General features: G+C 33.4%; 1 protein-coding gene across 1 annotated transcript; it reads left to right on the forward strand.

The window, feature by feature from the left end:
* Positions 1–90: 90 nt before the first annotated feature.
* On the forward strand, positions 91–2768 carry LOC134259156 (U3 small nucleolar RNA-associated protein 15 homolog; the record flags this gene model as incomplete). Its single annotated transcript, XM_062741757.1, has 5 exons — positions 91–192; positions 375–483; positions 832–856; positions 2259–2317; positions 2523–2768. Coding segments are annotated over 5 exons (519 nt in total), but the record flags the coding sequence as incomplete, so codon positions are not given.
* Between the last annotated feature and the right edge of the window lie 13103 nt (positions 2769–15871).

Below are 15871 nucleotides of genomic sequence, written 5' to 3' on the forward strand. Positions count from 1 at the left end.
ATTAATGATTTACAGCCTTTGTATTGTAGAATGCTTTTCATAGGTACATGTACACCGCTCATTAATGCAGCACCGATTTTTGTTTTCCAGGGCGACTTTGTTGTTCTACACAAGCGGAAGGAACAGCTTGCAAGATACGACAAATATTTCAAGAAATTTGAATTTACAAAAGCTTTAGATGCTGCAATGAAGGCGAGTTAATCTGTCTGTTGTTGAAATAAGGAATTGAACTGTTCTTCAAGTACAAGAAAATGATTGATTTTAGTAACATTCACTTTTTAATGGCAATTATGAACAAGTGCATTTGCACTTAACATGAATATTTGAAATTTTACATTCATATAATCAGTAAATGTTTTTATTTCTCTCATTAGAATGGCGTATGTTTAAGGTCGCCAGAAATTACAGTTCGAGTTTTACAGGAATTAATGAAGAAAGGTGCCATTAAGGCAGCACTAGCATGTCGTAGTGATCTCTCTGTAGGTTATATCATCCAGTTCATAAAAAGGTAAGTTAAATGTAGGTTTTATCATCCAGTTTATAAAGAGGTAAGCCATCTGTAAGGTATATCATCCAGTTCATAAAAAGATAAGTCATCTATAAGGTATATCATCCTGTTCATAAAGAGTTAAGTCATCTGTAAGGTATATCATCCAGTTCATAAAGAGGTAAGTCATCTGTATAGTATATCATCCAGTTCATAAAGAGGTAAGTTGTCTGTAGATTGGGGTATATAATTCATTTCATAAAGAGGCATGCCATCTGTATAGTATTTTATCCAGTTTATGTAGGGTATATCATCCAGTTCATAAAAAGGTATGTCATCTGTAGGGTATATCATCCAGTTCATAAAGAGGTTAGCTATCTGTAGATGAGTATAACTTCCAGCTCATACACAGGTTACCTTTTTTGAAGGTATGTCATCCAGGTTATGAAAGTTTGAGTTATATGTCTTTAGAAGATATCATCCAGTTAATAAAGAAATTAGCTACCTGTCTGTAAAATAAATCATAATTTTTATCAAAGTTTGGAAAGAAGTTAGTTATTTATAGGGTAAATCACCCATTCGAAAGAGTTTAATTTTTTAATGCCAGATATATAGCAACTTCAAAAAAATGAAATATGAAAAATCCTGTCTCACGAGTGAAATAAATTCCATATTCAACTACAAAACATTGAATTTTCTGTTTTATTACATTTTTACCCGTGAAATACTGTAATTTATTTATTGAATAAAAATGATATCCTGTCACACTGTGAAAGGATATCAAAATGATATCCTGTCACAGTGTGATGAATATCAGAAGTGCGGGAAAACTCGAGATTTCCCTTCCCATAACGAAGATTGCTGTAAAAAAAATCTTCCTTGACCTAATATAAGACAGATGCAAGTAAATAAACCACTCTGACAGCAAATAAAATGGTTAAAATTACCAAAAATATGTTGCTAAATCCATGATTACAGTGTTTTCACCTCATATAGCTATGACGTCTCAACCGCTCAACTATGACGTCACGAGCCTATGAGTGTATCAGAGGCAAAGGAAAAATCAAAGAATTTTATGTTAGAAATGTAATAAACAGAAAATTCAATGTTTTGTAGTTGAATATGGAATTTATTTCACTCGTGAGACAGGATTTTTGATATTTTCACTCGTGCTTCGCACTCGTGAAAATATCAAAAATCCTGTCCCACTCGTGAATTAAATTCCATATTCAACTACAAAACATTGAATATCCTCTATACATTTTCTTTGATTTTCCCTTTGCCTACGTCTTTTTTGTTATGCAGTTTTAGGCTACATGACGTCATAGTTGAGCGGTTGAGACATCGTAGCTAAGTGAAAAACATTGTAAACATGAATTTCAGCAACATATTTGGGGAACTTTCGCATTTTAATTTTATGACAGAATGGTTTATGAGCTCGTTTTCTATCTTATAACAGGTAAAGGAGTATTTTTTTGACAACACTCTTGGTGAAGGGAAGGAAAATCGAGAGTTTTCCCGCACTTCTGATATTCTTTCACACTGTGACAGGATATCATTTTGATATATCATTTTGATATCCTTTCACACCGTGACAGGATATCACTTTTATTCAATGGATAAATTACAGTATTTCACTGTTAAAAATGTAATAAATGATTGGTGTTCACTGAATGTGATTACAATCTCTATAAGATATTCTTTTTGCCTTTAAGACAATCTTTTATTATTGGTGTACTCTTTTGATTAATACATTTTGTTTTATTTGCAGAAATATAAGTAAGCCATCTTTTCAACCAATACTGTTAGATGTTGCAAACTTATTATTAGGTAAGTAACTAGGTTTATAAGTGAATTTATTTTACGATTTCTAAAGTTAGGATGTATCAGTGTATAATTTCAAAATTCTACATTGTGGGAAAAGGGAATAATATGGCTTATTTTCATCCTGTCTCTTTTATTTCAAGTTTGGGGTTTTATCCAGGGTAACTTGCCACCAAAGGATAAAGCAAGTATAAATAATTTTTTTTTTCAGATTTATACGCAGACCAAGTGGGACAAAGCCCCGTGATGGACTGTCAGTTGACAGAACTTAGAGATACTGTTGAACAGGAAGTGAATTATATGACGGAACTCAGTGAAGTCATGGGCATGCTCGATACAGTGTTTGCCGCAGCTGCCATGAAAACACACATTACATCATCAGAATCTGTGCCTTTAATAACGCCTTCTGTTGGGGCACAAGCGGCCAATATTTAGCAATAAAAAATTATAATCTATGCTTCTCGTTTTTTTTTTTTAGCTCTACTGGTCAGAGACCAGAAGAGCTTATGCAATAGTAATGCGTCCGTCGTCCGTCTAGCTGTCTGTCTGTCTGTAAACAATTTTTCAAAATGCTACTCTTCCTACAGTTTTGGTTTGATTTCAATATAACTTGGCACACAGGTAGACTATACTATGATACATAATTCTGTGCATCGCTTTCTGATTTCGATGAACGGTGTTGTCGTGGTTACTAAAAATAGAAATTTCTGTGAAATGCTTTCGAAATGCTACTCCTCCTACAGTTTTGGTCGGATTTCAGTATACCTTGGCTCACAAGTAACAACACTAAGATACAAAATTCTGTGCATTGTTTTTTTTTATTTAGATGAACGGTGTTGCCATGGTAACTAAAAATAGAAATTTCTGTGATATGCTTTCAAAATGCTACTCCTACAGTTTTGGTCTGATTTCAATATAACTTGGTACACAAGTAAACTACACTAAGATACAAAATTCTATGCATCAGTTATTGATTTCGATGAACGAACGGTGTTGCCGTGGTTACTAAAAATAGACATTTCTGTGAAATGCTTTCGAAATGCTACCCCTCCTACAGTTTTGGTCTGATTTCAATATGATTTGGCAAACAAGTAGACTATACCAAGATACATAACTCTGTGCAATGGTTTTTGATTTCGATGAACAGTGTTGCCGTGGTTACTTAAAATAGATTTCTGTGAAATGCTTTCAAAATGCTACTCCTCCTACAGTTATTGGTCTGATTTCAATATAACTTAGCACACAAGTAGATTATACTTAGATACATACATAATTCTGTGCATCGCTTTCTGATTTTCACGAAAGGTGTTGCCGTGGTTACTTAAAATAGATTTCTGTGAAATGCTTTCAAAATGCTACTCCTCCTACAGTTATTGGTCTGATTTCAATATAACTTGGCACACAAGTAGACTATACTTAGATACATAATTTTGTGCATCGCTTTTTGATTTTGACGAAAGGTGTTGCCGTGGTTACTATTAATAGAAATTTCTGTGAAATGCTCAAAATGCTACTTCTACAGTTTTGGCCTGATTTCAATATAACTTGGCACACAAGTTGACTACACTAAGATACATAACTCTTTATATCAATTTTTTATTCCAATTAACGTTTTTGCTGTGGTAACTGAAAATAGACATTTCTGTGAAGTAATTTAAAATTGCTTTTACAAGTAGTTTTAGTTTGATTATAATGAGGCATGCAGATATATTATATTAAGATAAATTATTGTCTTTATTGTTTGTTTTTTTAAAATTTATTTTGATAAATGATGTTGCCATGGTAACTAAAATTGAAAATCCTTAAAAATTTTATTAAAAGCTACTCTTACGGTTGTAGTCTAATTGCAATGTGGTCACAAAAATAGGGTGGGGTCATTAAAAAATCTTCTTCTCAAGAACCACTGGGCCAGGAAAGCTGAAACTTATATGGAAGCATCATCCCTGGGTAGTGTAGATATTAAATTGTTAAAATCATGACCCCCGGGGGTAGGACGGGGCCACAATAGGGAATCCAAGTTTTACATAGAAATATATGGAACAAATCTTTAAAAATCTTCTTCTCTAGAACCACTGAGCCAGGAAAGCTGAAACTTACGTGGAAGTATCCTTGGGTAGTGTAGATATTAAATTGTTAAAATCATGACCCCCGGGGGTAGGGCGGGGCCACAATAGGGAATCCAAGTTTTACATAGATATACACTGTATTTTGGAAAAATCTTTTTAGAATCTTCATCTGAAGAACCACTGGGCCAGGAAAGCTGAAACTTATGTCGTAGCATCCTGGGGTAGTGTAGATTCTAAAGTATTAAAATCATAAAAGGGAAGAGGGTAGTGGGGTACTATAGGTATAGCAAGAGGGGAAATCTGGTAAAAAAAACTGCATCACCTAAGTTACTCAGGTGAGCGATGTGGCCCATGGGTCTCTTGTCTATTTATTGCTGCTTTAAAGTTTCAAGTCTCAACATGCTACTTTTCTCTTCCTTTGTTATAAGTACATTGTATAAACCAGTAGAGCTACAGTCTCGACAGATACTTCTGGTTTCTTTTATTGGAGTGAGTATTCACGGAAATCACAATGAATGATTGATCAAATATGGAATGCTGACATTTGTCATTAAAAGTACTTAGAAATACTTGAAATTACAATTATTGTAAATCGCCCTAAACCTTAGTCCTATAGTAATTTGCAAGGTAAAGATGAGTTTTATTATCAGCAATATAGCCAAGTTAAGGTTTCGTCAAACGTCAACATGTCCTAGAATTTATTTTTACAATAGCTCCAAAACCATGTGAGGTATAAAGTTATAACTTCTACAGTTTATAGATATATATATGTAACTGATAGAAAGAATAACCTGAAAACAAATATTTTTTTTAAAAAGATATTTTATGAGAAAAGTTGTATCAAAAATGTGCATATTTAAAGAAAAATGCACCTGCTTAAAATTCTGTCCTTTTGTGAAAACCATCATTGCAGAAATAAAATAATGTTTATCAATAAAGGGCAAGTTGGTCTCTCAAAGGCTATTATTGAAAGCATGACGTGTATAAAGACAAGACCCCTAAAAAATCCGCCATTTGCAATGTACTTTCAGTTTCAAATCTCAACATATGGACAAAAAAAAAAAAAACACGGAAAAGAACTTACCAGAGGCTATCGAAGTCCACCTATCCCTTCATTGATAAAAATATATTGTTTCTGCAATGATAGCTTTAACTAAATGCACCGAATTAATTAGGTGTATTTTTAGCTCTACTGTTCAGAGACCAGAAGAGTTTATGCGATAGTAATGTGTCCGGCGTCCGTCCGTCTGTCTGTAGACAATTTTTCAAAATGCTACTCCTCCTACAGTTTTGGTCTGATTTCAATAACCTGGCACACAAGTAGACTACACTAAGATACATAATTCTGTGTATCGGTTTTTGATTTCGATGAACGGTATTGCCGTGGTTACTAAAAAAAGACATTTCTATGAAATGCTTTCGGAATGCTACTCCCCCTACAATTTTGGTCTGATTTCAATAAACTTGGCACACAAGTAGACTACACTTAGATACATAATTCTGTGTATTGTTTTTTTTATTTCGATGAACGGTGTTGCCGTGGTTACTAAAAATAGAAATTTCTGTGAACTGCTTTGAAAATACTACTCCTCCTTCAGTTTTGTTCTGATTTCAATATAATTTTGCACACAAGTAGACTACAATAAGATACACAATTCTATTTTATCATCTTTTGATTTCGGTGAACATTATTGCCATGGTTATTAAAGATAGAAATTTCTGTAAAATACTATCAGAATGCTACCCCAAATACAGTTTTAGTCTGATTATAATATAATGTAGCATGCAAGCAAACTACACTTAGAACATAAAGAGACTTAAAATAGGATCATTATTCTATTTATTGCTGTTGTAAAGTTTCAATTCCCAACTGCTACTTTTCTCTTCCTTTGCTATAAGTAAAAAGCAGTAGAGCTTCAATCTCGACAGAGACTTCTGGTTTTTAAATATATACATTTTTTTCTCAAGAAATATTTTTTTCTAAGTATTTGTTATCAAGTGATACTTTCTATCAGTTAATCAATGATATATCTATAAACTGCTAAATTTTAACTTTATACCTCACATAGTTTTGGAGCTATTGTAAAAAAAAATTTGTTAAAATGACCTTTTTAGAAAATATATTATCTATCATTGGACACAGTATTTTGGCTGCCTTGCTTCAGTACTTAATGTATACCGGTGTTCGTATACTATATTATACTATATTTGACTACACAATGTATCATTGATCAATCCATAAGGCGTGAGTGATCAACGGGGCATGCTTACTCCTCTTTCACACCTTTTTCCTCCTCAGGAATTTTCAAGGCTGGGTGTTTTATGCCCCATAACATACTAGTATTTCTATTGTTAATAGTTTTTTTTTACTCCATCACTGTTCGTTATCTTCACCTTTAAATTGATATCCCTGTAACATCAACTAGCTTAATAGTAGACTGCTTTGTTTAAAAATGGGTTGTACTCTGAGCACGATCACTAACAGGACTCTCACTGGACAAAGGAGTAGCTTTATGGAATTGATCACTCTTTCCGAGCAAAAAAGTGATGGTGTGAACAGTAACTTTTTTAATTATAAAGTTCAGTCACAATATTTCAGATTGAAGCCCACGCCCTGCATTTTCTACAGATATTCTCAAACTGTTGATTCCAAACTTTTAAGTTATTAACAATTATAAACACACCTTACATTGCTCCAATATTGAACATCGAATATAAAAACAAAAAAAAACTCTTAGGTGTGTTGTCGTTTTTCTTTCAACTATGTTTAGTCCTAAAGGCTATGTCATTCCTGGTGAAGGAAAAGGTACGAAGCAGACTCAAATACTGGAATCCCTGATCTTTCAAATGGCGACGAAACTTCTTTTCTATAAAGAATTCTATTGGATTGTCTAACGATGGGCAAAATATGAAAGGAAAAACCTGGATACTTTGTTAGATAGGATAATTATGTTCGAATTAGCAAACTTACATGAACAATACAGTATGATTCCAGCAAACAAACCGTAATCATGTCGTCTTTGTAAGACTCGTTATTACAACAGTATTTTTGAAGGATTTGCTTTTAAAATTAAATTCAGAAATCTAACTTGTATTTGGATATTTTACTAGAAAAAGTCTACCTACAAAGTTTTAAACAGAATGGCTTTAGCTTTTCTATCGTCAACTTCCCTTGTTTAAAAAACAATATACTCTTTTATCACATACTTAGTAATAAAAACAGGATTTTTGCATATGCAATAATTGTATTATTCTCTTTATCACCTGCATATGGAGTTTATATATCTCTAAGTTGATTTGATACACAAGAGCATGCTCTACGTTTGAACAATTTCTAAAACGAGATAAGTTGTTGAAAAGTTGATGAAACAAGAATGTCAATACTAGTAGTCTTGTTTAACTTTAAAGCCGTCATTTCGTAATCAATTGACTTTGTGAGCAAAATAATACAATCTATCATAAGTCAAAAGCTGACTGAATTTTTTCATACTTATTGTTAGGCCATTGTTTACACACTGAATTGTTGACGGAATTTTTGGTGATTCCCCGATCATGACAAGGAACACGAGGCGGGTTTGACCGGTCGGCAGGGGATGCTCACTTCTCTATGGCAATTGATTCCACCTAGAGTGATGTTTTAGAGGTCTGCGTTTACTCTGCTCCAAACTTATATTGTTTAGTAAACTTTTGAGCTTAAATACTGTTCGTTAGTAGTATAAGCGGTCTAGCTAGACGGAGGATTCTGATTGGCTGAGAGAATCATGTGATCAAAAAGGCTGGATTCTGATTGGCTGAACCCTAACCCCTAGCCCCTAACCCTAACCCTAACCCCTAGCCCCTAACCCCTAACCCCTAACCCTAGCCCCCTAACCCTAACCCTAACCCCCTAGCCCTAACCCTAACTCCTAACCCTAACCCTATCATCCCTTATAGGTCCAATAGGGCGCTTACATGATAGCTTTTTGACTATACGCTGCTACTACGATTCAACGCTGGTACTACGATTTTGGCAGCGAGTCAAGAATGTGATTATGACGTCACGTTTTCATATTATGACGTCACGTTTTCATTCACAGTCAAAGCCTAGCCAGTTCTTACCTATGCATTGTGACGTCATAAACTTGGCAGTCCTTCACAGCCTCGGTGGCTGCTTATTTCGACACAACAACACAGACTTTCACAGCGCTGGAGACTTCATGTAAATAACTGTATGGTCCAAAGGATTTCAGTACTTACACTGATTTTCAACCATTTTTCTTCCAATAAAGTTCTGAACAGCTGAATCCTCGATCAGGCTAGATGTTATTTCACTGGATTATTTAATGAATATTACTATATACTGAGTATAAACATGGTAAGTTTTACATATATTTTTGTTTATAAATACATTTTCTATGAAGGTCATCTTTGTATTTATTCATTATTACTGTGTTATATACCTTATGTTTATATCATTCATAAAAACACAGCCATGTGTACCCTAAAATACACTAGGACTAAGAGATCCTCAAAATGCTGATAAATCTTTTTGCATGAGTTATGATTATATTATCTTACATTCCTTTTATTGGATCAGTATTCTAAATATTCTTATGAGGAGCCTCATAGCATATCTTATAAAATCCAAATTCTGATACATGCTTTTATATCAAATAAAGTGATATTCTTAGTTGTTATTTCTAATATCTCTATGAATCTTTAATCACAGTGACCAAAAGAAGGATATGGAGATAATCAGATCAAATTATGCCAATGAATCTTTTCTCTTAGATCTTTTTTTTTAAATGAAATATACAGAATCTTTTGTTTTCTTTGTCACTCATACTTTTACATTCTGGTACAACAGTGGCCCAGTGAAAGTGGGAAAAACTCAGTCTGAGAATCTCTGTAAATTTATAAACATGTGTGCCCTACCCCTTTTTTAAAACCTTCATGTATATACATGTATGTATTTTATTTAGTCAGTGATTTCACAGATCTACATGTAAAATATATACTGAGTACATTATAAGTAAATGTACATGATTAGGACACCCTGGATATTCTGACATACTGATGGTGACATCAGTTATTTAAAAGAGTAAATAGTTATCTAAAAGTTCTGTTTATATGAATGTAAATGGGGTATTTATCCTCAGTTCATGTGAGGTATAATCTGCATTTAACCCAGAGTGTATTTAGTATTTCTATGATGGCTCATTCTATGATTGAATTTAAATTAGAAAAAAAAAGTTCATCAAATTTTGGTAAAATACATATGGTATCTTTTACATTTTTGTCCTGTTTGTATGTAAATTATTTCTTTACTTATATTGTAAAATGAAGTTAATTGAGTATCACTGAATATTGTATGATTTTTTTTTTTCAGGATCAGCTGAGATGTTGTTTCACTGGATTATTTAATGGATAGGCTTATTGGTCATATATCTGGTAAGTTTGTCTTGTTTTTTGTTTACATTTCCTATAAGGTCATCTTTGCATTTAACCATGATTATATGGTTTAATTTAATTACTGTGTAATACTTAAGTGATCTGATATCTCTACCATTCATATAAGCACATCCTTATTTTGTCTAAAATATACTAAGGAAACTTCAGAATGTTAAAAAGTCCTTTTGCAAAAATTATGATAAAATTCCATATTTCATTATGTCTGTTACCCATTGAATTCAGACTATACTAAATTTTGATCTATAAGGAATGTAATAAAAGAAAAAGTAAGAATCTACAAAAGGTTAATCCTTGTTTTGATTCTAAATATGTGTGATATATGGCATACATATTGTTTCATTTTCACTTTAGTTTCTTAGTAATGAGGTTTTCAAAAAAAATGAAGGACTACATGTTGTACTGTGATGTTGCTAAAAACTGTATTTTACTGTATACAGTACTGACAGATATTAAGCAAAATTGAATCTACTGTTAAGAAAATGTCTTTTAGTGTCTAAATAATTACTCTGATAATCATTTTATTTGTGATATTAATACAGTAATTGTGCTTTTTTTATAATCTAAAGATAAAATGATTATCAGAGTAATTATTTAGACACTAAAAGACATTTTGCAAAAGGACTTATAATAAGAATAATGATCCTATTTTAAGTCTCTTTATGTTCTAAGTGTAGTTTGCTTGCATGCTACATTATATTATAATCAGACTAAAACTGTATTTGGGGTAGCATTCTGATAGTATTTTACAGAAATTTCTATCTTTAATAACCATGGCAATAATGTTCACCGAGGCTGTGAAGGACTAACATGACGTCACTGCCAAGTTTATGACGTCACAATGCATAGGTAAGCTCGCTGTTTGAACTGGCTAGGCTTTGACTGTGAAAGAAAACGTGACGTCATAATATGAAAACGTGACCTCTTAATCACATTCTTGACTCGCTGCCAAAATCACAGTACCAGCGTTGAATCGTAGTAGCAGCGTATAGTCAAAAAGCTATCATGTAAGCGCCCTATTGGACCTATAAGGGATGATAGGGTTAGGGTTAGGGGTTAGGGTTAGGGCTAGGGGGTTAGGGTTAGGGTTAGGGTTAGGGGCTAGGGTTAGGGTTAGGGGTTAGGGTTAGGGGCTAGGGGTTAGGGTTAGGGTTAGGGGTTAGGGTTAGGGGTTAGGGTCAGGGCTAAGGGTTAGGGGCTATGGTTAGGGTTAGGGTTAAGGGTCAGGGTTAGGGTTCAGCCAATCAGAATCCAGCCTCTTTGATCACGTGATTCTCTCAGCCAATCAGAATCCTCCGTCTAGCTAGACCGCTTATACTACTTTCGTTATCTTCATATATTTCAATCATTAAACTCACAGTTCACTTTCTACGGATGCAATTCCTAGATCATTATTACATTCCATTCAAGGAAAGTGAGTTCTATCTACCCATTCTGTACTGGATTAATATCAGTTTGTCTTGAAATGTTTCCCTGTTTCTGATAAGACAAAGAGAACATGCATGAGGATGTGAATGGTCGACCGGGGATGCTTACTCCTTAATGACATCTGATCTTATCTCTGATGTTCTTCGAAGTCCCTCCCAATATCTGTGGACCTATGAGTTTGATTCCTGTTCATTATCTTCATAGTTCATCCATATATATACTGTGTTTTAGTATATTCAAAACGTGGTGTTAATTAATTGTGGATTCTCAAAAACGTTTCACACAACTTTAAAATCACCTTTTTTCTCAAATGACAGTTACTTTAAAAAGTAAGTCTTTTCTTCACTTTATACATGTACCATCATTCATCACGTTGAATTCAATATGAGGCGTCTAAATATCAAGTTATCAAGTCTCTCAAACCACTAAATGGTACACCACGAGGCTCAATGTACAATACATGTAATGTCTCGGACTATGGATTGTTCTCCTTTTCTAGTCGACCTATTTTGAAGCAGGATTTATTATAAAACATCTACATCAGATGAAGAAAATTCTTGCTGTTGCCTTCAATTTATCATTTAAACATGTACGTTTATTGACGTCTTTTTAATTCATTTAAGGATACTGTGTATGTTTTATGCTTTCTTCGTACAGTACATATTGTATATTTGTATTGCTACTTGTTGTTTTCCCTATATCGATCATTGTGTCATGTTGTAAATTTTGAATTTACCGGGTGGCAGTAAATACAAAATTTACAACATGTCATGTTGTAAATTTTGTATTTACTGCCACCCGGTAAATTCAAAATTTACATGACAATTGTTAGTTGCCTTAATTTTTTTCATTGCAAATTTAACCCATCTTTGGGTCGCATTATGACTGACATGTTTCCCAACAATTATTATTAGGTCATTATTTTTGTACCAATAATATTACAGACTCCTTCTTTTACAATCCAGAGGAACAACTTACTTGATGTTTATTTGATCGGTCGATATGGGCTGTTTGCTCGTCCTATGCAACTGATTCCACCTCTGGGTGGCTGCAGGGAATATGAATTAACTGGATTCACCTTTTACATTCGGGTAGATTCCAACAGGACTCGTAGGTTCAGATGTATCAAGAATATGATTTAAGTTGATGTTAGACTACTTGACCTCATGAATTTTCTTTTTTGGGTTATAATAATAAGATTGTCTTTACTTTTTATGGCTTTAAGTAGCCTGTGTTAGGGTGAAATTAACTTCATCCTTTTATAGTCATTAAGTAACCCATTAATTCATTATTTCTGTCAATGTCAAAAAAATACAAAGTTGATCACATTGTTCGGAGTATAAAATGGTTATTTTTTCTGACTGTATTCGAATTTCAGACTGATCCTATCTCTTTTTGCTATTTTTTTTATTGACAGTAATAGTTTGGTCGTAAATGTCGTAAAGGAAATTCATATAAAATTGATCTATTTGACACTATTATTTTCATCATATCAGCTACACTTCAGATCAAAATGTAACCATATTGTTTACAGCCCTATAAATCACATAATAAAATCGCGTTTATCGGCAAATGACTTTCATTGTCAATTCCCTGCAGAAATAAAACAGAACGGATGGCTCCTAATATAAAATACTACTAGTTTCCGAAATCGAGAATTGTCATTTTTCCGTGGCACGCAAAATATCGATACATAAGGGATATCACTGCAATCAGGTCCCGGAATTTTGATTTAGAATCTGTGAATGCTTCTTATTCGGGATAATACACAAATTGCATGAAGCGATGAATTGAATGGCTTGTAGATGGAGAAGGGGGAATGGGTTGCCGTCACTGCTCATTTGACTGGATGATTTACATAATTCGCCACTTATGTCGCTGTTGTAACAAATCAATTACGGCGTAATTTTGTCACGTTGCTTGATATGAAGAGATGTTGTTATCAGTTATATGCAAGTCTCATGACAATACCGCAGATAATGGTTTATAAATATGCTACTGGATTGGAAATTGTCTGAGATGTCGAGCTGATTTAAAACGATTGTGGTCATTATTTTCAGGATTTTCTCGTCAGTGAAATACTTCTTTACTTCTATTGAAAGAGTCGTAATAGATAAAATGTATATACTGATTTTCTGAAATCTTTTCTCTTCAAAAGAGCGCAGATAACATTCTATTATTTAAAAATTTGGGCCATTAAACTGCTATGAGGACTGCTACATGTAGCATAAGTATACCTCTATCCCATATAATATGCCCATATACTTGTAAGAAATATTTTATTACAATTTACATGCTTTTATCTGTCAAATGTTTGAATACTATGTATATGAAAATCGGGGATTGAACTAAAAAGAGGTCGGCGATGAAATGAAAAAAATCAAGTTTTTATCATATTTTCAAACATGTTTTATTGATAGATATAAATGATGGAGATGTATTAATGAAAATGCATACAGAGTATTTCAATGTAAACCTAATACGTGTAATATGAGTAGTCAGTACAGTCTTGGCTGACCTCTAATCTTGATTTAATTTTTGCTGCAAATGCCAGCCTGTAACTTCACTTGAACGCGTACATTTTATACAGATCCCGATTCATCTGCATAGACCAATGCAAACGCATTTTAATTTTAACTTAACAGACGAGAAATTAATGATGAGCGGATGTATCAGTCTATTTAATTTCATTTCAACTTTATTGCATTTAGTTCCGTTTTGCTAAATACTGATATCCACACTGTTATTAGTGTTTAGCAGAACGGAACGGAACCAGAAAATGCTACATTTGTATGCTAGCAAAGTGCGAAAACTTTCTTCACAAGTCATGATTTAGACTTAAATTGAACGATATTATAATTATAATTAAACACGGTACATTTTGATAGGAATGTATTTTAATATCAGTAATACATGTATATCATTCATTCAAAACAGTCTACATAGTAATTACAAATGACATAGCAGATGAAAAAACCAACACGACATACATGTAGATATTTATAAAATAACTTACATGCATCCTTTATTTTCCGACCCTTAACTTCTCTTTTTGGACTGATCAAAGTAAATAGATGTTAAAATTCTGTAAACTAAAGTTTCATTTTAAATTCGTGTGTATTCGCCCTACCCCTCCTCATCTGATTCTGTTCCACTCCTCAGAGTTCATGTCGGATGCCTCGGGAACCAGGCTCTCTGCAGTTTTTTTTTAACGACACTCAGTCAATTCAGGCCTTTGATTTTAGAAAGTGAAACGTACATTAAGAGAAAGTTTATATCAACTAAAATGTTTTATGTGAAATACCTTAATTAGATAATTACCTCCATTATGAGTTAATAGTTTACATGCTACAAATTTTTATTCAGATGTCATAACCATCTTAAAATTTTGGTGTGAGTATAGCGATTTCGGTACTTTAGGGGACTAGGATTGCACGGACTATTTATATCAAGCGTTTGTCTGACTTTGACTAATCAAAACATTTCTTCGTTCACAGTCCATCAGATACATCAGAAGGAAAAATTGTAATAGGTTATCTAGATATCGATATAAGTTAATACTTTAATGTGTTCCAGTCAAAATTACGTAAAAACTTTCAATTGAAGACAATAAGAAATTCCGTTTAATAATTATTTATTCGTGTCACAAATTTAAAAGTTTCTAAAAACGTAAAAGTTGAGAGAAAATTATCTTGTAACGAGTTACGGCGATTTGAAGTTAATAGATGTTATTTTTCAGAACATAATGGCCTTGGCAGGATTGTCAGATGAAGAAGTGGCAAAGGCTTGTCAAGAACCAGACGAAGCAACTAAGGTATCTAAATCTTGTCTGTGGTCCGGTAATCCGAGATTCCTCTGACTATAACCCGCTTTTATCAGGTCCAGCACAATACCCCGATAAAGGTATATAGCTTGATAAAGCTATATAGCTTTATCAAGGTATTTAAAATACCTTGATCAAGGTATTTTGTATAATGAAAATTCAAAAAATTCTTTAAAAATTAAGTACTGAAAGTCAAGTTCTCAGTTGTTGTCAGTAAATTCACCCATGCATGTAAAGTACTCAAATATAAACAAATCAGTATAAAAACGTGTCGTGTGAGGAGACGTTATTTTAAGCTTTCTTTTTTATACCAGAATAATTTAATTTTATTTGTATTCTCGCCTCTCATTGGTTGATTTCCAAAAAGGAACACATAACATTTTGTATAATCTGGTTTGGTATGGGGACACACCCCTTGACGACCAGCTTAATCATCATATCCATGCAATCCCCTCATTTCCAGTCCTCGGAATCCATGGAAAATTCCAGATTTAATAAATGTACCTTCAGCTTTAAACAATTACTCGTTCTTACCTCATGTAAACAAACATCATGGCTGCAAGATCTATGTATCAGTTATTACCTCCCCTCGCTTCAAATCACTTCCGTTACTACGGTTGTATTTAGTGCTGTGCAATATTACCGGTTAACCGGTGTATCCCGATTTCGTTCTTCACAATACGTATCGCTGTATTTTTTTGTGAATACCGGTTCGGGTTCGATATGCTGTAAATTGTTACAAAAAGAGTTATTTGCCCTTTTGAAGGTAAAATATGGCGGCAAGCGACGTGAAGT

This window comes from Saccostrea cucullata, unplaced genomic scaffold (assembly GCF_032062105.1).
Source record: "Saccostrea cucullata isolate Sc308-1 unplaced genomic scaffold, CSIRO_AGI_Scuc_v1 ctg20229, whole genome shotgun sequence".
NCBI lineage: Eukaryota > Metazoa > Mollusca > Bivalvia > Ostreida > Ostreidae > Saccostrea > Saccostrea cuccullata.